Source organism: Heteronotia binoei, chromosome 11, assembly GCF_032191835.1.
Source record: "Heteronotia binoei isolate CCM8104 ecotype False Entrance Well chromosome 11, APGP_CSIRO_Hbin_v1, whole genome shotgun sequence".
Lineage (NCBI taxonomy): Eukaryota > Metazoa > Chordata > Lepidosauria > Squamata > Gekkonidae > Heteronotia > Heteronotia binoei.
The window spans coordinates 20,534,142-20,557,664 of NC_083233.1; the positions used below are offsets into that span (position 1 = coordinate 20,534,142).

Here is a 23,523-nt window from a genome sequence, read left to right on the forward strand (position 1 = left end):
GAAAATGTTCTCCTTGAACAGGGCTGCATGGCCCCACCCTAGCCCCCTCAAAATTAATTCAATTCCATTGCATTAATATCTCAGGATCTGGTTTGGGTCTCTATTGGTTTTCTATCTCCAGGTGGTCAAACATCTGGTCCATTAGGCGATGGCAAACCCCCCCCCCCCCAAAAAAAAACCCACTGTTATTTTAATGGAACAGCAGCCTTACCCGGAAGCTAGTTGCAAAGTCTTCATTTTTTGTTATTTATTTAGATTTTTATACCCCCGCTTTTCTCCTCAGTGAAACAAAGCAGCTTACAGCACCATTCCCTCTCCTCCATTTAACCTTTACAACAACAACCGTATGAAGTCAGTTAGTCTGAGAGAGAGAAAGACTGGCCCAAGGTCACCCAGAGAGCTTTATGGCATAGTGGTGATTTAAACCTGGCTGTCTTGGATATTACTCTAAACTCTACACCAGCTTACCAACATAGAAGCTCCTGATCCTTGCCAAGTATTTTCAAAAAGTGGATGAGCAAGCCTTCCCCAGCAAGTCTTCTGATTGGCCACTGGAGAGCTGAGTGGCCATGCAGATTAAAATGTTTTTTCAGCAACAGCTGCCACTACAGTGTTGGTGTTATTCTTTTTCTCACTGTTCTTTGCTGGGATTTATTTTTCAATTACTCCTCTTCTTCCCTACTTTGGCTTCCTCTGTGTGTATATATGTGGCTCCACCTCCTATGGCAGCCATTTTGTGGTTGACTCCATTTCCTGAAGCAGTCATTTAGAGTTGTGGTCTCAACACTGTGTCAGAATTCCATAGGAGCCCACAGGTTCAAAAAAGTTGGGATTCCTGCTCTGCAGTGCCAATCCGTATACAGTGGTTAACAGTCAACACAGCTTAATTCGGTATAGAGCTCAGCAAAGCTGTGTTTCCCATAAGAAAATAGTTTACTTGTTTCTAAGCCCAACTGGGAAGATTTGACTGATTTAAACTTCTAATCACTTTGTCGAGATTGTGACAAAACCTTTTTTCCAACTGTTAACGAGCCCAACTATGGTCTCGGGTGCTCTCGAGAGCCATATTGAACTGGGTTCATTGCATGGAATGCTTCTCTTGCAGCACAGTAGGCATGGGCGGGGGGGAGTCAGGAGGCTCCAAGTAGGAGGCTGCCACCACCACAGCTGCCCCTTCACCTTGTAGGCTCATGCAAAAGTGGAAAGAGAGTGAATGGCGAGGGTTACTTTCAAGACAGAGAAGAACTATTGAGGCTGTACTTTATATAATATATGTCTGCCCTACAGGAAAGCATTGTGAAGGATCTGTGGTCATATTCTGAATGTTCATTGAGATCAGGTATGATGGTGTCTGAGGTGCAGTTAGATCAGGTGGGCAATATGGGAGCACTCATTCCTATGGTGCAGGTCCTTTGAGGCACAAATGCCCAAGATTTAAGTGAACTCAGTCTGGGAGAGTTTGGTAGTCCGTATGAGTTCAGCATTTCTGTGTAACTATTAACCGAACTCCTTCCCTCTGAAATGACACGACAACCATGCCTGTTTGGTGACTATTTTTAACATCATTTTCCGAAGGCTTGTAGTGGGACATCACTTCTGAATAGAAAATGCAGCTGCGGCTATTTTCTTCTACATACAGAGAAATACATCCACTTTTTGTTCTTTTTTTTTTTTAAAGACAAATGGAATAAAAACAGCATATAAATTTTCAATGCTTTAAATAATGAGATGCTGAGTATTGTGCTGTAAAGGAGGTGACAGAATTAGGTTCTGGTGATAAAACTGCTGTTTGTTGCTTAACTAGGTTCACAATTGTGTTGTTCGGTTTTTGAAGTATTGCTGCCCTCCCCCCAGAGTTTCTTGCTTTTCTCATGCAATAATAATGGTCGGAAAGAACAAAAGTGAACACTTTAGCTTTCTCTTTGAGATGCAGAGAACAGAAAGTTTTGGGGACGATTTTTCTTTTCTTTTTTTCTTTCTGGTTTAGAAAAGAAGTCCATTCCCCCTGTTGCTCAGATCGTGGCTGTTGGGAAAGGTCCTGTTGGAACCCTGAGCAAACCAGGCTACCGGTACATATTACTGAGAATGCCCATAAAACAACCTCAGCCATCTTGAGAACTGTTCTTCCCAAAGCAACTTCTTTTATCCCTGCAGCTATATAGGTTTTTCAGGAGAAAGTGGTTGCCCAATTAGGCAGGTCTGCCTTTATAAAGAAATTCACCCTCTGGACGTGATGCAATCTAAGTCTTGAGGTCAATATTTGGAGACCCCTTGATGCATTTCAAACACTCTGCTCAGGCTGAAGGCAGGGATGGTTCCACTTGAGGAAGACATGCAGATTCAAATGACCACCTATTAGTTAAAACTAAATTGCAGTCCTCAGGGACTAACTCAAGTTAATTCACATCAAGCACAACGAATCCCCTCAGGACTGAATAATGACATAGGATTTTTAGCCCATTACGGATGCTAATTTTCTGCCCCCGAGCATTTTCCCTCTGCTCTAAGCAAGCTGATTACCAAATGCATTGTGTCTTTGCATCCTTTCCAGGCATTCTTTATAATTCCCCTCCCACCTTCTGACTAGTTTAAAAGGACCCAGATCTCCATTTCTACTTTACTGTGTTTGAAGACTCTCAAAAATTTATACCCTGAAACTGTTGTTGGATTCTGAGGTGCTACTAGGCTAAAAGCTAATTGTCCCATTATTCTTGTGGATAGCCACCATTCAAGCTGGCTGAGAACTGGAAAATCTCCTCCTCAGACTTGTTACATCTAAGCTTCCAAAAAGCCAAAGAAATAATTAAGCAATGGTTGTGGGACCTGGCCTTTCAATCCAACAGGAATGGGTTGCAGTAGTACCCTACTGCAACATACTATACTAAGATCTCCACCCCCCAGCATACTATCCACTTGTAGAAATTCCTGAGTACAGGAGAATCTTCACTTGGTACATTTCAGTCCTTTGCCCTCAGCTTTTCTGGAAGGCAGATATCTTTTCATTCCTTATTCCCAGAGGGTTTGTCCTTGTCAAATGGGAAAGGTTGAGACAGTTGATCACGTATTATTATACTGTCCCTGCTATAATGATATACATTCCAAATATATTAAGCTAATTTTAATACATTCCTCAGGAAGTCCAGAACAATTCTCTACATCCATCCACCTTTCAGACTTCTCTAAAAAAATTACTCGTAATGAAATGTAACGAAATTTCATATAATGGCACGCAGAAGATGAAAATAGATGGTTGAGACTTCAAATAACTATTGTGAAATGTATGCCCAATGTTGGATTGTAATGGGACATGTAAGTCTTTTTTATTGTTGCTGGTCTTGGTAACGTGTAAAAACTTGGTAAGTTTTTATTGCTTATATGAGTGCTTTTTGAGTTGATCTTGTATCAAAATAAACTGAACTGAACCAGGCTGCCTTCAACTTTTATTCCAAATGTAGGGAGATGTGACTGAGGGCAGGTCTTAAAGGCATACAGACCCACCCTTCCATCATAAAATATGTGACTGGGACTTTCAAAGATTACCCGCATCATTGCTGAGAGAGTCTTTCTTTATTTTGCTTGAAGTACAGCGGCATAATGAGTAGACACCCACTTATATGTGGTGTGCCACAGGGAGCGGTTCTGTCCCCGATGTTATTGCCCAGATTGTCAGGAGGTATGGGCTGGGATGTCACCAATGCAGATGACACCCAGCTCTATCTATTGATGGGTAGCCAGTCCGACTGTACCCTGGATAATCTAGACCTGGCTCTTCAAGTCATAGCATCTTGGCTCAGGCTGAGTCAGTTGAAGCTGAATCCGACGAAGACAGAGGTTCTCTATCTGAGCTGGGGTGGCCCAGGAAGGAAGATCCCTTTGCCAGCTCTTGACAGGATGCCACTAATATCGATTCCTAAGGTCAAGAGCTTGGGAGTGCTCCTGGAGTCCTCTCTGACAATGAAGGCCCAGGTAGCAGCCACTACCAAATCCACCTTTTTTCACCTTTGGCGGGTACAGCAGCTGGCTCCTTTTCTGGAACGTGACAACTTAGCAATGGTGAGCCACGCAACGGTCACCTTGAGAATAGATCACTGTAATGCTCTCTATATGGGGATACCTTTGACTTTGGCTCAGAAACTACAGCTAGTGCAGAACAGTGCAGCACGGCTGTTAATGGGGCTTCCTTGATGGGAGCACATTCGACCAGTGCTGAAAGAGCTGCAGTAGCTACCTATTGTGTTTTGAGTCCATTTCAAGGTGTTAGTATTGACCTTTAAAGCCCTATATGGTCAGGGGCCTGCCTATCTAAAGGACTGCCTTCCTCTGAATGTTCCCCAGAGAGCACTGCGTTCAGGGTCACAAAACCTGCTGTCTGTCCTCAGACCAAGGGAGGCCAGGCTGTGTTCTACATGGACTAGGGCCTTCTCAGTGGCAGCACCAGAAATGTGGAATGCCCTCCCGGAGGTCATAAGGGTCCTGGGGATCTTTCTCAATTCCGCAGGGCCTGCAAAACAGCTATTTCAACAGGCCTTCAACACCTAAACTGGGAGAGGACTGCTACCTTACACTGCTGAGGAACTACGATCATAGAATCACTGTCAGAAGAAGAAAGATTCCGCCTATAGTGAAGTTAAATTAGCACCATAAAATAGTTTTAAGTTGTGTTTTGTTGGTTTTAAAGTGAAATTTTAGATATCTGAACTGATTGTCAGTCGTGCTGAGTCTGACTGCAGAGAGGGTGGGATAAAAATCTAAAGTAATAAATAATAATAAATAATAAATGAGTAGGCATTAGGATTTCACTCCAGAGGCCTGGATTCAAATCCTTGCCTGTAGTGAAACTCATTGGGTGCCTGTGGCTCAGTCATGTTTTGTGACCGTATCTACCTCACAAGGTCGATTAGGATATGGGATAACTTTCATGTCTTTGTTCTCTGATCTTACTGGAAGAAAGGTCAGGTATAAATGTGAGACTCTGGGGGAGAACATTGACCCTGCAGAAGAATTCTGTGTTACCCCGAAGCTCACATACTGCATTGCAAGCCTTTCTTTGTTGTAAAGGTGTTTTACTCACCCTGTATGTTTGACTCTAGGATAAGCATTTTGTCATTATTGCACAAACAATTTAATTGTTGTTACCTATTTAAGGGAGGTCATTATAGACTATACACTAGCTCTGGATGTTAATTGTGGCTTCTCTCGTTCTTTTTAAGGGGATGTATATCAAGTCGACATACGATGGGCTGCACGTGATCACTGGAACCACAGAAAATGTATGTTTGTGTTCATTTGGATGGTTTTGTTCTTACTTTTCCATGTACTAAACCATTACAACCATGAGCCGGGGTCATGAGGAACATTTTGGCAGTTAATATCCCCGCCTTTTTTCAACCCAAGAAAAAAACCTGGCTTATGGCAATTTAAAAACTAGTATGGATCTATAGTAAAGCCTAAGTCCAGGTACAGAGGAGAGATGCCTGACTGCTGCCCCTTCTCTCTCTGGCCTTACTTATGTTGGCTGGTTGCAGAACTTTCACGTTGGAGCCACCTGCAGTGGAAGGTTGCTGCCTCTTCTACCCCTGGGAGGATGTCTATTTGTGTGGCTTTGGAATGTATAAGTGTAGCTTTGTCCATTTCAGTAGATCTTGGATGGGAATTATCCCCAGTGAATTGTACCCTGTATGATGGTTATGGGTGGAGTTTTTTTGGTTTTGATGTTGTCTCCCTTATGAAATGGATTAAGAGCATGTGGTTTTATTTTGTTTCTTAAAATCAAGATTCTACAGTGCTAGCCACTTTTGTATAACAATTATCCGTGCCATCATATTAGATGGTTAATATACAAGACAGAGGAAGTATTCCAATGATAGAATCCAGCCTAGATTTTTTTAATTGAACAAAACACAGTTCCATATAGGGTTGTGAGCCAGTGGGTGGTAACCATTAGGCGTCTGGGGGACAGGGGCATTGTGAGCACTTTGAGGGTGATGGTATTATAGCACTTGGGGAAGCGATGTCATGCTTTTCTAGGGAGAAGCTGGTAAAACCATAGAGTTCTCAGCAGTTCCTAGAGAGGCATGATATTGCTTCTGTGTTTTTCCTAGCAGTGATGTTAACAGCACCATGCCATGCAATTTTTCAGTTTTCTCTCACTGGCCAAGAGAAGGGTGGAAGGCAACCCTAGATTCATAAAGGATGAACAATTGCCGTATTCACTGCTTTGGGAGTGGGTGAAAAGTTGGCATAGAAATGTTTAAATCAATAATGTTGCCAGGGATGGGCGTGTTCCATGGAAGTCCCATACATTGTGGATCCTGCCTGTCTTTTGTCCCTTGGGCACTGTCAGTGAAGGAGAGGGGGTTAACTACTCCATACCTTTTTCATGTCCCAGATCTTCTGAAAGGTGCATAGAAGTTCTTCTGTTTCCAGGTCTGTCTGCTTTAAAATGCATATTAGTTGGACCTTGCAGGCCTTTCCTTCTTCCTACTTAATATCCAGGCCTTCAGAGGCTGGGAACTATGGTCTCTGTGACTGTTACAGTGCAGCTCCCAGACTGGTGATCCTGCTGTTCCCAGAAAGTGGGTGTTTGGTTTCTCTTGCAGATTTGGTCACAGCAGCCTGGTAGTCAACCTATGTCTCCAGGAATGCCATTATAATGGCCTGGTCCTCTGGTGATCTTTTGTTCCAATGCAGGCTTAAACATGTATTTCAGCCCACATCTGTGAATTTTTCTAGTCTAGAGATGGGGGTGAGAGGGAGAAGTATGCTGTGGTTGCATAGCAACTACTCTGTGATCTTAATGCTTCCTGATACCATGGTTGATGTGCATATCATAAGTCAGAAATTTAGCTGTAGAATGATGCACATGGAGAATCTTGATGAGTCTATTGGTAGTCATGGAGCTCACTGGATTTGATCTGGTGGATCTTTCAGCTAATGATGATGCTTTTGCATAACACAAGACATCTTCTTGAAGAAGACCCTGCACTCCAAGGGAAATTAATGGACTATATTTGTGTGATTCAACATTCCATTTGGATTGACCATTGTAACTCTTTCAGCCCAACTAGCCAAAACAGGATAACTCCTTTTAGGAAACTGTTCCTGATGACAACATGTGCTAATCAGCATTGCTAGTTGTACTATGATTCACTTTGAACAGTGAGGTCTTTCTTGATATTAATGAATTATTAAACTCGTTTTTAATTACAAGAAGTGTACAAATCAGAGGAGTTACCATTTTAGCCTTCTGCATCATCTTTCCTCCCTCTTTCCAATATATAATCTGTTTTGGATTGTTATAAAGTTCCATTTCAAAGCCTCTGGTTTAATTAAGCATCTTTGCCTCTAAGAAATTAAATGGACTTATAAAGTGGTCATATATAATTAAGCTACAGAATGGTACTAAATAGAGACGGAAAAGTTCATTTAGTTCAAGTATTCCATCTACCCTGCCACCATAGAGTTTGTGCCTTTTAGTGTTCAGTAACCATTTTTAAAATGGCAAATTACATTTCTATACATTTTTTCATATGCTGAACAGCATCACCCCCATGCATACTACAAAAGTCAAAACCAGGCAGGCTGATCACCTCCCCGTATGAAGCTATGCAAAATCCTGAGTCAGTAACCAAATTCCAATCAGTTTCCAAATTCATTTCCTAAATTTTATAGTCCAAGTAGCCCAGAAGAATTATTTTGGGGTCCAGTGGCAGGTGGTATCAGGCTATTTCATCAACTGATTCTAATGCGCTATTCTAATATTATTGGGCATTTTCAAAACAGATGTATAAAATCTGCTTCTGGCCTTGGCAACACCAACAAATGTTCATTGATGGGTTATACATACAATTCACATACATGGGGTTAAGTAGCTTTTGAATATTTTGAAAGTTTTATTTTAAACTGACTGAGATTAATTTACTTTAAAGAGGACATGACAATTAATGTCTAAATTAACACAGGAGAATGAGAATTTTGTTGTTGTTCAGTCACACAGTCGAGTTCGACTCTTTGCGATCTCATGGACAAAGCCACACCAGGCCCTCCTGTCTTCTACCATCCTCCAAAGTCTGCTCAAATTTGTGTTAGTTACATCAGTAACGCGGTCCAGCCATCTCATCTTTTGCCGTCCCCTTCTTCTTTTACCGTCTGTCTTTCCCAGCATCAGGAGTAAATGAGAATTTACTCACAGTCTAATGAATTCATTGAGAGATGAGCAGTTTTGTGTTGTTTTGGAACCCAAAGCCCTATTGCACAGCAGTAGGCCAAGATATGTTATGTGACAAGATGTGATTCCACTAAACAACTTCCAGAACTGCTTAAGCTTTGTAGTCCAGTCTGGCCAATGAAGGGACTTGCCTTCTCATTGACTAGGACAAAAGTATAGAACTCTTTACCTTGGTTAGGTAAGCTGGAAAGGCAGCAGCAGGGATAGTCCATGTGGCTGAAGTTGTTCTATTGCCAGACTAACTTGCATATTATACAACTTGTTGGCTGCTTATGTAAACCAGGCACATTCATTTTGTCATGGAATTCTTTGGTGTTTGCTGCTGGCAATCATTTCAGAAAGTTGGAGAAGGATCAGACGAAACTATTTCGTTTGTGCCAGGATTTGCTCGTTTTCTTCTTAGACAAGGGCAGAGCTTGTTGGTGAGAGATGTAGCATGCGCGTCCATCAAAGCCATGATTGTCTTCATTGGCTAGGATGACAGAAGGAGGGAGCAGGCCTTATTTCTATAGTTACTGTTTATTTTGCATAATTGATTCTGCTACTGCCAGCCAAGGGTACAGAATGCTGGCATTGATAGTCAGCATTTTTTTTAATGCATCAGAAAGAAAAGAAGTTGAAGAATCACATCTAAATAAATTGGAGGGGACCTAGATGAGGTGGCAGGATCTGCCAACTCTTGGAACTGGATCAGATGAGCCCTCGCTCTTGGAGGAGGAGCTATTTACTTGCCAAAGGATGTGTTGGGACCAGAAAAGGCCAAATTCTTTAAATGATTCCTGCAGAACAGCAGGCATGGAAGGGCTCACACCTGAAGCCTGCCAGATCCAGGGGAGTTCCTTGTATTGTACCTGAACTTGCCCATACAATCACCCTCTGGTCCTCAAGGGAAACTGATGAGTGTAGCCACAAGGTCTGCTATAAGAGTAGCTGCCTTGCTGATATAACATGCATGCTGCTCTGCTTCTTATACTCTGCCACAACTTCCCAGCTGGACAGATGGTGCATTCACACTACACTGTGTAAGAATAGTAAAAATCTGGATGCAAAATGCATTGACCAATTTTGCACTAGAATTTTTAATCTGACATTTAACTGACATTTTACACTAGAATCAGAGAAACCAACTCTATGATTCTATGATTTTAATGTAGAATGTCAGTTTGGGGGTAGGGCTAAACCAGGATTAAAGGTCTGGTGTGAAATTGGTCATTGTTTAGTGTAGTGTGAATGCACCAAAAGTTCCTCTTGTTTCAGGAAGTGAGTCCTCAAACTTGGTTCTCCCTTTGCAGCTCTACCAGGCAGCTATTCTGTTTGCATCTCCAAGTCAGCTTTTTGCGTTGGCTAGGACAGGAGTTGTGGAAGGGCCGTATTTTTCTTCCTCGAGTTCTTATTGAGCTCTTTGTTGTCCGCAGACATATTTCAAGTGAGAAGCTCAATACTATCTAAATAGGAAGATGGAATGCAGCCAGAAAGAAGCGAGAGGTTTTTTTGAGCAACATCTTCTAAGGCTTTTCTCTGTTCTTGGCTGAAGTTGGCCGTACTTCTGCTTACCTAGGTGAAGCGAAGTTTTATTGCTGTTTTGAAACATAATCCCAGGCACTGAGGCAGAGGCAGTTTTTGTCAGGTTAATGGAAAATGTTGGCAGGAACAAGTCTGGAATGGTTAGAAGTCATCAATCTGGGGGAAGCTGGGGAGGGGTGGCGGCAGGGAGAGCTGCAGCCACAGTATATGCATGGAGCTCAGCAACCAGGAATATCTGCTCTACTGGACAAAGCTTCCATATATTCAGAACAGACCAGTGTCAAGAATGGTGGAAAGTTACTGAGGGCAGCAAATGGAGTCTACAGTAAGACTTGAGGAGGCCATGGCTCCTTAGAGAGTGTAAGGTTTGCTAATAAGCCACTGCAGAGACCAGTGGAGAGGCTGTGATAGTGGGAGGGACTGTGACTCAATGGAAGAGCCTCTGCCTGACTTGCAGAAGGTTCTAGTCCCTAGAACAGAGGTGGCCAAACTGTGGCTTAGGAGCCACATGTGCTCTTTCATACATATTGTGTGGCTCTTAAAGCCCCCACTGCCACATTGGCCAGCTTGGAGAAAGCATTTGTCTCTTTAAATCACTTCTCCAAGCCAAGCCAGCTGGTGGCTTGGAGAATGCATATATATTTCTTGCAACCTCTCCCTCACGCATTTATTTTCCTTCCTTCCTTCCTTCCTTCCTTCCTTCCTTCCTTCCTTCCTTCCTTCCTTCCTTCCTTCCTTCCTTCCTTGTCTTGTGACTCTCAAACATCTGACATTGATTCTATGTGGCTCTTACATTAAGCAAGTTTGGTCACACCTGCCCTAGAATCTCCAGTTAAAGGGACCAGGCAGTGAATGATGTGAAAGACCTCTGCCTTTGACCCTGGGCCTGGAGAACTTCTTCCAGTCAGAGAAGACAATACTGACCTTGATGGACCGATGGTAAGGCAGTTTTGTGTGTGTTCATGTGTATTTCATGAGTGTAAGAGAGACATGCAGCATGATAGTTGGAGAGCATTGTGTGGCAATGGTGGATGCCCCAAGGCCATTGCTTCAGAATGATGCAGGTTTGCCACTACTGAATCGTCTCAGGTCCCCATCCAGCAGGAATAGTTTTCTTCTCACTGGGTTTCCAGTAAAGCATTGCTTGCTGGTGAGAGGTTGAAGCAAACCTTCACTGCAGTTTAGCTACAACATGATTCCTTTTACTGAAGTATTTCCAAGTAGGTCTTGTGTGTTTTCTATAGATCTTATGAAGAGATATGTGGGAAAACATGCAATCCACATGCCTGAGAAATTTTCAAACTCTTTTTCTTTTGTTCCTCTGACTTTTTTCTTAACTGCAGAAGAACCTCCAAACCTCAAACATAATTTCACTTGAGGTGCAATTCAGCTGTGTTTTGGTGATCCAAAGTGTCTGGGGGTGGCACCCCCACCCCTGTACTCACCAACCCTGGAGGGGTTCAGGCTGCCACCAGTGGAAGAGATGAGTAGCACAACTTTGGGATGCAGGGAAGGACTGCCAGCACCTCCCACACTGGGTGCAGAAAGAGAGTTGGAGAGACTCTTCTCTGGGACAAGGGACAAGCATGGAGGCAGGCAAAGGCAACAAGGGACAAAGGACAGGAGCTGGGGAGGCACAAACAGGGGCTTTGGAGGTGAAAGGAGATGGGACATGGACTCAACAGTCCCACACCATAAGGTCAGGGGGTGGAGCCAGTGGGAAAGTTCCTCACTGGGCCTAGGGGTTGTCCATCAGGCAAACTCTGCCTTGTGAAGGAGGGGGATTTGAAAACTTGGTGGACGCCAGCCTGAAGTGGAAGACTTAAGCAGCTGGCACAAGCCCAGCCAAGGAGGAAGAGTATGGGAGAAGCCCAGAGGTGTCGAGAGAACATCAGGGAAACCACATGCAAGAGAGAGGAATTTGGGTACCTTAAACGCCCCTCCTCCTGCATTGTCTGAGGCTGCAGCCAAGCCAGCTAGCTTAAAGTTGCATCCTGGAGGACCCTGCTGAACTGAGTTTGGATCCAGCAGCCCCAGGACTTGACACCCAGCAGTGTTGTTCTTGTGAGACAACCCAGATCCCTATCTCTGGCTGGCCATGAAACTCAGTTGGTGGCCTTGAGCCAGTTAGGGGAGAGGTCAGGGCTCAGTGGCAGGCGGAGCATCTGCTTTGCATGCAGAACGTTCCAGATTCAATTTGCCACCAGTTAAAAGGATCAGGAAGCAGTTGATGAGAAAGACCTCTGCCTAGAGACCCTGAAGAGTTGCTGCCAGTCAGAATAGACAATACTGACCTTGACAACAACCCTCAAAAATTGCTGATGGCAAAATATTACAGCACACTAGGATAAAAGCGCTCTATATTTTGGGCCTCTTGAGGTGGTTAAATAGCTTGCACATTTCTTAAATACTGGAAAATTTAAGTTTAAAGGTGAGCCAAGGCATACATGTTCTAGTAACCCATATCACAAAATGTTTTGCTTGACTAAGCCTGGGCTTTCTCCAGATTGTAACACAATAAAACCAAGGGAGAAAATCCTGCACAGTTCATTTCTTCAGATATAAGTTTCTGCAATTTACTTTAAAAAATGCATTTTTCAGCTCTAGAGAGGCACAACTACAGAATGGCAAATAGCCTAAAGTTTATAGCTCCAGTCCTCACAATAGTGTTTTAGTGAACATAGTCCCAACTCAAGGCTCCTAACTGCCATAGTTACACATTTTGGGAGCCCCAGGATGCCTCTGAGAAGTCAAGCCTGTATCCTCTTTATGCTTGGGTTATTTTAGAGCCAATGTTCTGACTCAGGAGCAGGCAGCATCGTGGGTTCATGTATGTTTTCTCAGCTAAGGATTTCCCCCCCTAAATTTCTCATCTTGGTTCATTCAACCCAAGAGTTCTTGTTTCAGTTTTCTTTCTCTTGTGTGAAATGAACCTGTGGCATTTTTTTATGCCATTTTCTGTTTTCTTGCTCCCTTTTTCATAGAATGTATTAATTTTTCAACATTATGCATCACTGTCAGCATCATACATTATCAGTGCTATTCTGTGCAGAGTTCCACCCTTCTAAGTACATGAGGATTTTGCTGCATGTGTATATTATGTCTATAAATACTGTATACATTGCATATAAAAACCATGCCACAGCATGCAGAACGCAAACCAACAATGAAAGTGAGGAGTTGAAATTGTTGACAAAATTTAAAGTGGGTCTAAAAAGCCCTGTGGTGTAGAGTGGTAAAGCTGAGTACTGCAGTCCAAACTGTCTGCTCACTACCTGAGTTCAATCCCTGTGGAAGATGGGTTCAGGTAGCTGGCTCAAGGTTCACTCAGCCTTCCATCCTTCCGAGGTCGGTAAAATGCTGCTGGGGGGAGCTCGCTTGGGGGGAAAGTGTAGATGACTGGGGAAGGCAATGGCAAACCACCCCATAAAAAGCCTGCTGTGAAAACATTGTGATGCAATGTCACCCAGAATCAGAAACAACTGGTGCTTGCACAGGGGACTACAAGAAGAAGAAGAAGAAGAAGAAGAAGAAGAAGAAGAAGAAGAAGAAGAAGAAGAAGAAGAAGAAGAAGAAGAAGAAGAAGAAGAAGAAGAAGAAGAAGAAGAAGAAGAAGAAGAAGAAGAAGAAGAAGAAGAAGAAGAAGAAAGAAAATGAAATAGGGACTATTTGCTCATCCTTACTCTAAACCTACTTTACTCTACAGAGTTGCTGGGAACATAAAATCCGGTAACCCCAATTGTCTTGCGTTGAAGAAAGGGCAGGATCCAAATATGATCCACCAACATAAAGGCCAATCCAGATAGTATCTGAAAGAGTGAACAGTGACTCATGAAAGCTCATAGCCTGCCACAAATTTTGTTAGTCTTTAAGGTACTACTGGATTCTTGATCTTTTCTACTGCAATGTAAAGGAAGTTGAATTGGCTGTTGCAGCAACAAAGAAAAGGAAGTACTAGCAAATGCTTGTTTATGACACTCTAAAAGTGATAGAAGGGGCCTACAATTGAAGCATCTTATCAGTTTTGGAGCAAAAAAAGCCATGGAGTCAAATTCATCACTTCCTCTCCAGCAGCTACAGCTAAAAAAAACCCAAGGTACCAGCACTGTTCTGACTGTCAGGTATTGTAACTGTTCTGAGCAGTAATAAATCAATGATCAGAGAGAGGGAAGCAGGCTGAATGGAAGAACAAAGAGGTTAAGTATGGGGGAACTGTGTAAGTGGTGTGAGGGGTTAGATGCAATAACTGTATAGAGAATGGGCTAGGAAGAAGTGGCTGTCCTGTTGGCTCCTGCACCTGTTATTTCTGCATTAGATCACATTAGGAGGCTTCTGAATTGCTTCCAGGTCACTAGATTTTGTTTCTAAGTGAAACGAGAACAATAGGGATCCTTTATTTTTTATTATTTTTGAATGTGGTATAAACTAATGTTAATGCAGGGATTACTGCAGGTTTCAGCTCCTTCACTTTATTTGTGTCTGTTCTCTTTCCTATAGGACCTAACTTTTTATATTCTAATAGCAAAGCCAGTAGGCTTCCCAATCCCCAGGTCCTAGCGGGAGTTCCCCTGGTTTTACAGGCTTCCCCCTTCCCCCAGCCAGCTGGCCGGCGGGGGAAGCTCCACCCCCATAGGCATTATGCACCTCCAGGAACAATTCCCATAGGGAATGATGGGGAATTGATCCGCGGGTGTCAGGGGCTCTGGGGGGGCTGTTTTTTGAGGTAGAGGCGCCAAATTTTCAGTATAGCATCTAGTGCCTCTCCCCAAAATACCTTCCCAGTTTCAAAAAGATTGGACCAGGGGGTCCAACTCTATGAGTCCCAAAAGAAGGTGCCCCTATCCTTCATTATTTTCTATGGAAGGAAGGCATTCTAAAAGGTGTGCTGTCCCTTTAAATGTGATGACCAGAACTCCCTTGGGGTTCAATTATGCTTGTCACACCCTTGCTCCTGGCTCCGCCCCCAGTGTCTCCTGGCTCCACCCCCAAAGTCTCCTGGCTCTACCCCCAAAGTCCCCAGATATTTCTTGAATTGGACTTGGCAACCCTAAAAGCCAGGAACTCTTTGGATACTTAAATCCAGTGACTGGAGCTGTGAATAGGCAAGGCAGATCTTTCTACAAACCTGAAAAGGAGCCCAGGTTTGCAGAAAAATGTGAAATCTAAACAAAACAAATTGGAGATTTAAAAAAGCCACAAATGATAAAAGAATGGCCTGTAGCTTTAAGCAACAGATTCCCAGGCTGGGTTTATGTGAGGAAGCCTCAGCAGGAGATAATGCCATAGATTCCACCCTCCAAATCAGTCATTTTCTCCAGGAAGAAAGATCTCTGATTCTAGACTTCAGATTCTAGACTGAGCCTGCTTTGGCGGGGAGGGCAGGATATTAATCCAATAAAATAAAATAAATTTAAAAAATAATTCTGGGAGATCTTTAGGAGATTGTAGGCCTAGGCCTAGAAGCAATCTCCTGTGACTTCATTCCACCTTATTTGTATGACTTCACTAGGCCTGACTGCTTGGTACTGTTCAACAGCAGCCACCCTATGAAAGCCAGTGTGGTGTAACAATTAAAGCCTCAGAGTAAGGTCTAGGAGACCTAGATTTGAATCCCCAAATTTCTTTGGAAGCTTAATGCAGGGGTGATTTTTGGCTAGTTACCTTTTTTTGGCTTTGATCCTCACGGTGGAAAAAAGATGGGGTATAAATGAAGCACAGAAAAAATAAATACTGCTGAAAAATTGAGGCAGATGAAATGTAGGTTGCTGAATGGCTGAGAAGGCAAGAATGAGGCAGGGAAAGGAGAGACGATATGGGGGGTTGCGAGGGGGAGAGAAAGAGGAAATAGTGTGAGGAGGGGGATACAGGGGAAGTGACGTGCCACCTCATAAACACTTGAGGGTTCCCCACCATGTAAGGGGGCCTGGCCCAGTGGCTGGCACCTCACAACTGGGCCATAGTTTTCTTAGGTAGAGGCTGCTGGTGGGGGAAGGGAAGAAAAGCTTAACACAGCCAGATAAAGGTAGGTTGGCTGTTGGGTGGGAAGAAGACAGGGATGACAACTCCAAGTTAGGGAATTCCTAGGTGGAGCCTGAGAGTGGGGGTTTTAGGAGGGAAGGGACCTCAGAGAGGTATAATGTCTTGGAGTCCACTCTCCAAAACAGCCATTTCCTCCATGCGAACTAGGGTTTCTGGCCTCCAGATAGGGGCCAGAGATCAACCAGAATTACAGCTAATCTCCAAGTGACAGAGATCAATACCCTGATCTTGGAAGCTAAGCAGGATCAGCACTGGTTAGTGTTTGGATGGGAGACCACCAAGGGATTTCAGGATTTGCTATATAGGCAGGCAATGGCAAACCATCTCTGAACATTTCTTGCCTTGAAAACCCCATGAGGGGTCGCTATCGGTTAGATGTGACTTGACGGTGCTTTCCATCATTACTATAGCAGCTGTCTTTGTTAGATTTAGCTTTCAAGGCCCCCATATTGGCTGAATAAGACTTTACCTTAGCATATGTGTGTTATCAACCTGCTTTCTGACAAGAACAAGCACATTCTTTTGTTTTCTCCCAGCATCTTCTGTGGTCACAACTTTCTAGGTACTGAATGTGTCATGCAGCACTTTCCAGATCCAGTAATCTACTGTGGACTCTAGCCAAAATCAATTGTACAGTGCATTATGACAGATTCCCACCCCCCACAATGTTTGATACAGAAGACAAAACACTTTATTAAAGGCAACAAGGGGTTCGGGTGGGGGCAAGCAGCATCTCTTCTTAAAGAGCTTATAAATGTTTTAATAAGAGAAATTTGTCAGTCGACCAAATGAAAACCATAAATCTTTTAGTGGCTGGCTAATCTCCTCCATCTTCGAAACTGCTGTTCAACCAATTCAAGGAAATGGGACGCATGGATACAGCAGTCTGGTGGCTTTGTTTCTGCAGGGGAGGGGACTGTGTGTTGGGGGGGAAAAGCAACATCAAAGACATTTTCATCCTAGGACTTCAGTCAATTGATCTGGCTTCTCTTTTGAAGAAATCATTGACCCCAGTTTAGATGTAATTGAAAAAGATAACAGGGGGGTAAAAGCTGGGTCAAAATCAGAAGAAAAAGTGAAACAAAAAGAATTTGGGGAATGAGAGGTGCATGCCCTGAACTTTCATGTTTTGCATTGACAGAGATCTAAGAGGAACTAGTTCACACATGCCAGTTGATCAAAAGAGGGCTTGCATCTGTGAATGAGGCATCTCAGATGCCATAGTCAAAGGGCATGTTTGTACATGTACATGATTCCTTGAATTTTCTACAGTATTTCTTTCTAAACCACCCTTCTGAAAACATGTAAACTGAACTGAATGTGTAAACTCACACCACTGTAAAGCACATACAGTATAGTGGATATTGTTGTACTTAGACAGAGGAGATCAAAGCTCAAACCCCCTTCACCCTGAAGTTCACTGGGTGACTTTGGGCAAGTCACTCACTCTGTATGGTCACATGGTTGTTGTGAGGATTAAATGCAGGAGTGGAGAGCTATGGATGCCATGCTGACCTCCTTGCAGGAATAGCAGGATAAAAATATAGACTTGGATCACACTTGCCTTCACATAATTAGAAGATTCTTCCATTCACTGAAGTGAGGAGTGGAGTGATAAAAATCCTGATAATTCCAACTTCCCATTTCAGCTCCCTTTGGAACATAGAGGGAAGGAATAGGCAGGAATGCCATGAACAGAGTAATTTGTTGTTTTAAACTGTTCAGTCCCTAGCAATCAAAATTAAAACAATCCAGTAGTATGTGATATCCAATAGAACTTCTGCTGGTCTGAGTAGACAATACAGACTTAGATGATGGGCAAGAAGGTAAAAAAAATTATCAGTATTTTTTTGGTTTGGGTCTGTTGGCATCTCTAGCAGTTCATGGTTTACAGAGCAATCCTAAACAACTCTACTCTGAAGTATGTGCCTTTTTTTTTCAAATGGGGCTTTCTTCCATGATACTCCCATGTTTGTCAGATTGCAGCTTGAGTTCTCAGGTCATGAAACGGTGAGTGACTGATTTCATAGGTAATCCCATTGTGTAGCCTGCATGTGTGAACCTGGCCACAGGAAACAGGCACCTTTCCTTTTAAACCATTTGCCCTGGCATTTAAAAAGGCCCCTTTAAATGTGATGGCCAGAACTCTCTTTGGAGTTCGATTATGCCTGTCTCAACCTTGCTCCTGGCTCCACCCCCAAAGTCTCTTGGCTCCACCCTCAAAGTCCCCAGATATTTCTTGAATTAGACCTGGCATCCCTGGTGACATGTCTGCTGAACTCATTTGGAACAGCCTTTTGGGAACTGATTTTGCTGGTGGAGGGAATATATTCCTCCCAAAGACTAGAAGAGGGGTCCCTGATATTTTTGAGCCTGCAGAGGCATCTTTAGAATCCTGGCACAAGGTGGTAGGTACGATTACAAAATAGCTGCCACAGGGTGCAATGTTTTATATATAAATCTAATAGTATCTTTTCAACATATCTGGAAGAAGCTCTGTTTTACAGGATGCCTTTTAATCTTCACAGCCAACCAAGCCAATGTGCACAAGCCTGACTTAGTCCTGCCCATTTCCTAAAAGTATTTGGTGGGTGCCACAAAAGGTATCAGCAGGCACCATAGCACCATGTTGGGGACCTCTGGACTAAAATATCCTGAAGATTAACATAACAATATGCCAGGCTTCAGACAGAATGATGCTATTTAATGAAAGACTGGTGCATTAAAACTCTGAAGGAAGACAACTTTGATACGCCTACCACTGGCTCCTAAGAAGAGCTTAGATTTTGGCTGCTTTTATTCTTCATCCTTCACATTGTTTTGTTTCCTTCTCCTCTTGCCTTTTAGTCTCCAGCAGATCAGTGTAAGAAGATCCATGCGGGGGATGAAGTGATCCAGGTCAACCATCAAACAGTGGTAAGCACTTTTACAGGTTACGTGATGAGCTGCTGTATTGCAGAATTGTTCTCCCTTATCAGGGATGGCCATGTAATTCCAGATGATCATTTAATGTCCTCTACAATGTTTGCTGTGAATTTGTGTAAACAGACAATAGCTTGGTTGTAACAAAGATGGGAATATACAGCTTTATCTTTATGCTCCCTGAAGACTAGCTGTTTTGTCTTGATCCAGGGCAAATGATTGGTGCAGACAAAAAATGAAATGAAATCTTGAAGATCCTGTGGATCTTCATCCCATCAGGACACACAAGGATTCTGGATTTTACTGATTTGGTTATACTAGCCGGTTTGTAAGGGCCAGGGCTTTTTTTGTAGCTGGAACTCTTTTGCATGGTAGGCCACACACCCCTGATGTAGCCAATTCTCCAAGAGCTTACAGGGTTCTTAGTACAGGGCCTACTGTAAGCTCCAGGAGGATTGGCTACATCGGGGAGGGGGGTGCAGCCTAATATGCAAAGGAGTTCCTGCTACAAAAAAAGTCCTGGTAAGGACCTTTTTTGAAAGAATACCTACAAGTCAAAACATGGGATAGGTTTGCTGGTTCAATCCCATACTAGCCTTCCTGACAGCCTTCTGCAGAAGCCTTGACCAATGTCCCCTACTTTCAAAGTTAAGATGGGTGGCAACCAAAGATAGAACCTTCTTTTGTGGTGACACCTTCAATCTGGATGGAACTTCTCCATGGAGAAGATGCCTGAACCTTTGATGTTTTATGCAGTGGCTAGACACAGTATTTTTCTGGATTGGTTGATGTTTAGAAAAGGGAGCTTTCTCTTTTGATCTTCCTTGCTGCTGTACTTCCTGTTCTGCTTCAGTTGTTGATGTTTAGCTTTTACTTTAGCTGCTGTCTTTAATATCAGGCTTTAATTTCCTGCATTGGTTTCTGTTGAGATGACTAAAGCTATTGGTGAGCTGCTGTCATGATACTAATCCTTGAACCAATATCTTTTTGGCCAAGCATATTTGGGAAAATAAACATGCCAAATTAAACAAGAGGTTTTACTCCTTGGTAGTGTAAAACATGCATTGAAATACCTGTGTCCAGTCCAGAAACTCACTCCAATTAAAATGTAACAAGAAAATGTATTTACAAAAGATAAGAGAAATAAAAACATACAAGTTAGGGGGCTAGGGTGTAGAGGAGCAAAGAACTATGAAACGAAGAAGACTAGCTAGCTAGCTCCCTAAGAACTGCTTTATCAGGTTACAACTTCTAAGTTGCAGAAGAAGCTTGACAATCAGCAGTGTAGCAAAGTGGAAGTCCCGAAGATCTCTGAAGGTGTCTTCATCGGGTTGGCTTCATCTTCATCTTGGTGTAGTATATGCACCTAACATCCATAGCATCCTATAAGCTTGAACTGGGCTTCCCTTATAGTAGCCCATCTGTCATTCCCCAGTTGGGTAACGAATCCCCTTCCTTGCTTAATTAATATCTTAAAAGCAAGGTAGATCTAGATCACCAACTGTCACTAGATCCTGATAGCTAGCTGTCAAAACCAATTGACTTGACAGTTCCCAGCTGATGACTGTTACTTGGGAATAACTGCTACCAGCTGATGTTAGTAATTACCTCAGGTACCTTGGGTAGGTACAATTAAAAAAAAAACTTATTCATGAGGTGTTGGCATTTACAGGTGAAAGGCTTCAGAAACTTACAGACATGAAAACACACATTTAAAGACAAATGGCTGTCACAAAGATCAGTTTCTTGACAGCAGCCTTCAGCATTTTGAATAGAGAGTTATTCAAAACATTTTAAATAAATGAAATACGGGTAAGGTATTCTGGATTTAACTGAGGGATATTCCTTGGAAACTTAGCTTGGGACTGGATGTTACAAAAAGAACTAACACTGTAATCAGGCATTAATTGCCTTGCTGGATCAAACCAAGGTCAATTGGAACCTGTTTTCAACAGAGACCTCCCGTGTCTCTAGAAATGTACAAGCAAAGAATTAAGGTGGTTGTCCTCTGTTATGATTCTCCTGCTCCTTTACATCTAGTAAGAACAGGTAAGCAACCTTCTATATACAAAAATGGCATTTGACTGTCAGCAGTGCCACCCTAAGTGGAGTTAAACATTTCTAAGCCCACTGACTTCAATAGACTTAGAAGGGTGTAACTCTGCTTAAAATGACATTATAGGTCTATCAAAAGGTAGCAGCCATATCTTGTGTAGAGGTTTTTTTTAAAAATCCCATTAAAATTCATCTAAGCAAGTGGCTATCACCACAACTAGTTGTGAACCACGTAAGTTAATTATGTGCTGTGTAAAATTGCTTCCTTTTGTGTGACCAGACCTCATGAGCTTTATTTTGTTTGGCCTCTTCCTTTTTTGCTAGCCTGTATTTCCAGACAATCTTAGGGCAGATAACTTAACAATTATAACACGATGTGTGATGGTCTTCTTTATCTAATCATACAACTTTTTTTTTATCTCTTCCTAACTTTCTACTTTTTACCTGAAATTTAGTACTTCTAAAACTGAACTTGTGATTTGCCCCACTGCTTCAATTTCTTCGCCCTACCTTTTTCATGCCCTATGGCTTCCTCCTCTCTTTCTTTTCCTGCTTAGGTTCATGACTTGACAGTTATTTTATATTCCTCTACTTTTTTATATTTTTAATTCTTCCATATTTTAATCTTGTTATATTTAATATTTTTGTCTGTTTCCTCTCTTAAAACTTCCTTTACTTTGTCCTGACTGTTCTGATGCCCCCACTTTCTGAAGTTTCATCTTTCCCATCTTATGTCTTCTCTTCTCAGTTCTGGAGCTATGGATGCCAGCTCGAGGTTGGGAAGTTCTTGGAGATTTGGGAGTGGAGCCTGGGAGAAAGCAGGGTTTGGGGGGGCAGAGACCTCAGCAGGTTATAATTCTATAGAGTCCACCTTCCAAAGCAGCCATTTTTTTCAAGGGAACTGATTTCTGTCATCTGGGTATCGGTTGTCATTCCAGGAGATCTCCAGGCTGGCAACCCTATCTGGATCCCATTTTATTTTCCATCTGTCTCAGGATTCTTCTTTCTGCTCTCCTTTGGCTCCCCTCCCCACACCATTGTAAGTTTAGACTTCTAGTCTCTAAGTGTTTACTCTGCCTTAGCTATTATCTTTCTTCCTCTTTCCCCATATGTTATGTACCAGTCTGAGAGACGCATGTAGGGCAACATAGTTTATTGCATGGTACAAACACGAGGTAAGAGGGAGAACACGCGGGCCGGGTCCCGCATATATACAGATCCGGAACTATTCACCCTGCTGGCCAGTCCAATGCTGGCCAGCCGTATTTCCCGCCACTCGCTGTGATTGGCGGATGACCAGCGCTCTTCGCGGAGGCATCGGGTCGTCGCCTTTGCCTCCGCAGCTTTAGCGGACTAACGCTTTAACGATGGTACGTTATAACGAAATGGTTGCGCTGTCGGGAATGAAGGCGTTCTACGAACGCCATACACTACACCCCTCCCCCCTCAGTTAGTAACATAGTCCTGTAAGTAGGTGGGAGGCCGGCGCTCTCGAGTCGAACGTCGTGGGGTGGCTTGCGGAGTCGTGATGACTTCGGGCCCCGGCGTCTCCTCGGGAGCCTGAGCATCCGAGGGTTGCGGGGCGAGTTCGGGGGCTTGGTTGGCTTCCGTAGGAGGCGGCAGTGACATGGATGGCGGCGGGGTTGTGGTAGGCTCCTCGGGTTGGGCTGCCCCTCTAGTTTCTGTGGGTGCTTCGGGTAGGGTCCTGCGCCGCATCTGGTCGATGTGCCGGCGTAGGATCTGGCCCCCCTCCGTGGATACTTCATAGTGACGGGAGCCCACGACCCGTAGCACCCGCCCAGCCACCCATTCGGGCCCCGCGGCGTAGTTGCGGGCGAACACTGGATCCCCGGCAAAGAACCCCCTGGCTGCCTCCCGGACCTCGGGGGATCCTCGTGTGTCAGCGGCCCGGTCGGGGTGCAGCCTGTCCAGCCTTGTGGTGAGCTTGCGCCCCATGAGGAGCTCAGCGGGACTGACCCCTGTGGCTGGGTTTGGGATGACCCTGTTGTCAAAAAGGAATGCGGCCAGCCTGTGATCCCAGTCGCCCTGCACGATCCTGCCCAGGGCCTCTTTGGTAGTGCGGACCATCCGCTCGGCCTGGCCGTTGGTGGCGGGGTGAAAGGGGGCCGACCTGATATGCCTTATGAGGTACCTCTGAAGGAAAGCCTGGAACTCCCCCGAGGTGAAGGCGGCCCCGTTGTCCGAGACCAGGGTGTCTGGGATGCCGTGGGTGCATAGGACCCGGCGCAGGGCTCGGATGGCGGCTGCCGAGGAGGTGGATGCTACAGGGAGGACCTCTAACCATTTAGTGTATGCATCCACGATTATAAGGAATATCTGCCCCTGGAACGGCCCCGCGAAGTCTATGTGGAGCCTGGACCAGGGTTTCCTAGTGGTTTCCCACCTTGTGGCCGGGGCGCTGGGTGGGTCCGGCCGCGATTCCTGGCACGCACTGCATCTCCGGACCCAGTCCTCTATTTCTCCGTCCATTCCCGGCCACCACACATAGCTCCTGGCTAGGGCCTTCATCCTCACCATGCCCGGGTGCGTTTCATGTAGTGATGCAAGGACCCTTTTCTGAAGGGGAGGGGGGACCACCACCCGGCTCCCCCATAGCAGGCACCCCTTGTGGGCCGCGAGTTCCTCCCGCCTCATTTTGTACGGTTTGAACTCTCCCCCCAGGTCCCTCTCTGGCCACCCCCTCACCACCCAGTCGAGCACCCTCGCTAAGGTTTTGTCTTTCCCTGTGGCCTTTG

General features: G+C 44.1%; 1 protein-coding gene across 1 annotated transcript in view; it reads left to right on the top strand.

Annotated features, from left to right (window-relative positions):
• LOC132579512 (connector enhancer of kinase suppressor of ras 2-like) overlaps positions 1-23,523 on the top strand; it is a 575,915-nt gene that overhangs the window by 294,330 nt on the left and 258,062 nt on the right. Inside the window, exons 7-8 of the mRNA XM_060249934.1 lie at positions 5,211-5,270; positions 18,638-18,706. Of these exons, the coding sequence (XP_060105917.1) occupies positions 5,211-5,270; positions 18,638-18,706 (129 nt within the window). The remainder of the gene's footprint in view (positions 1-5,210; positions 5,271-18,637; positions 18,707-23,523) is intronic.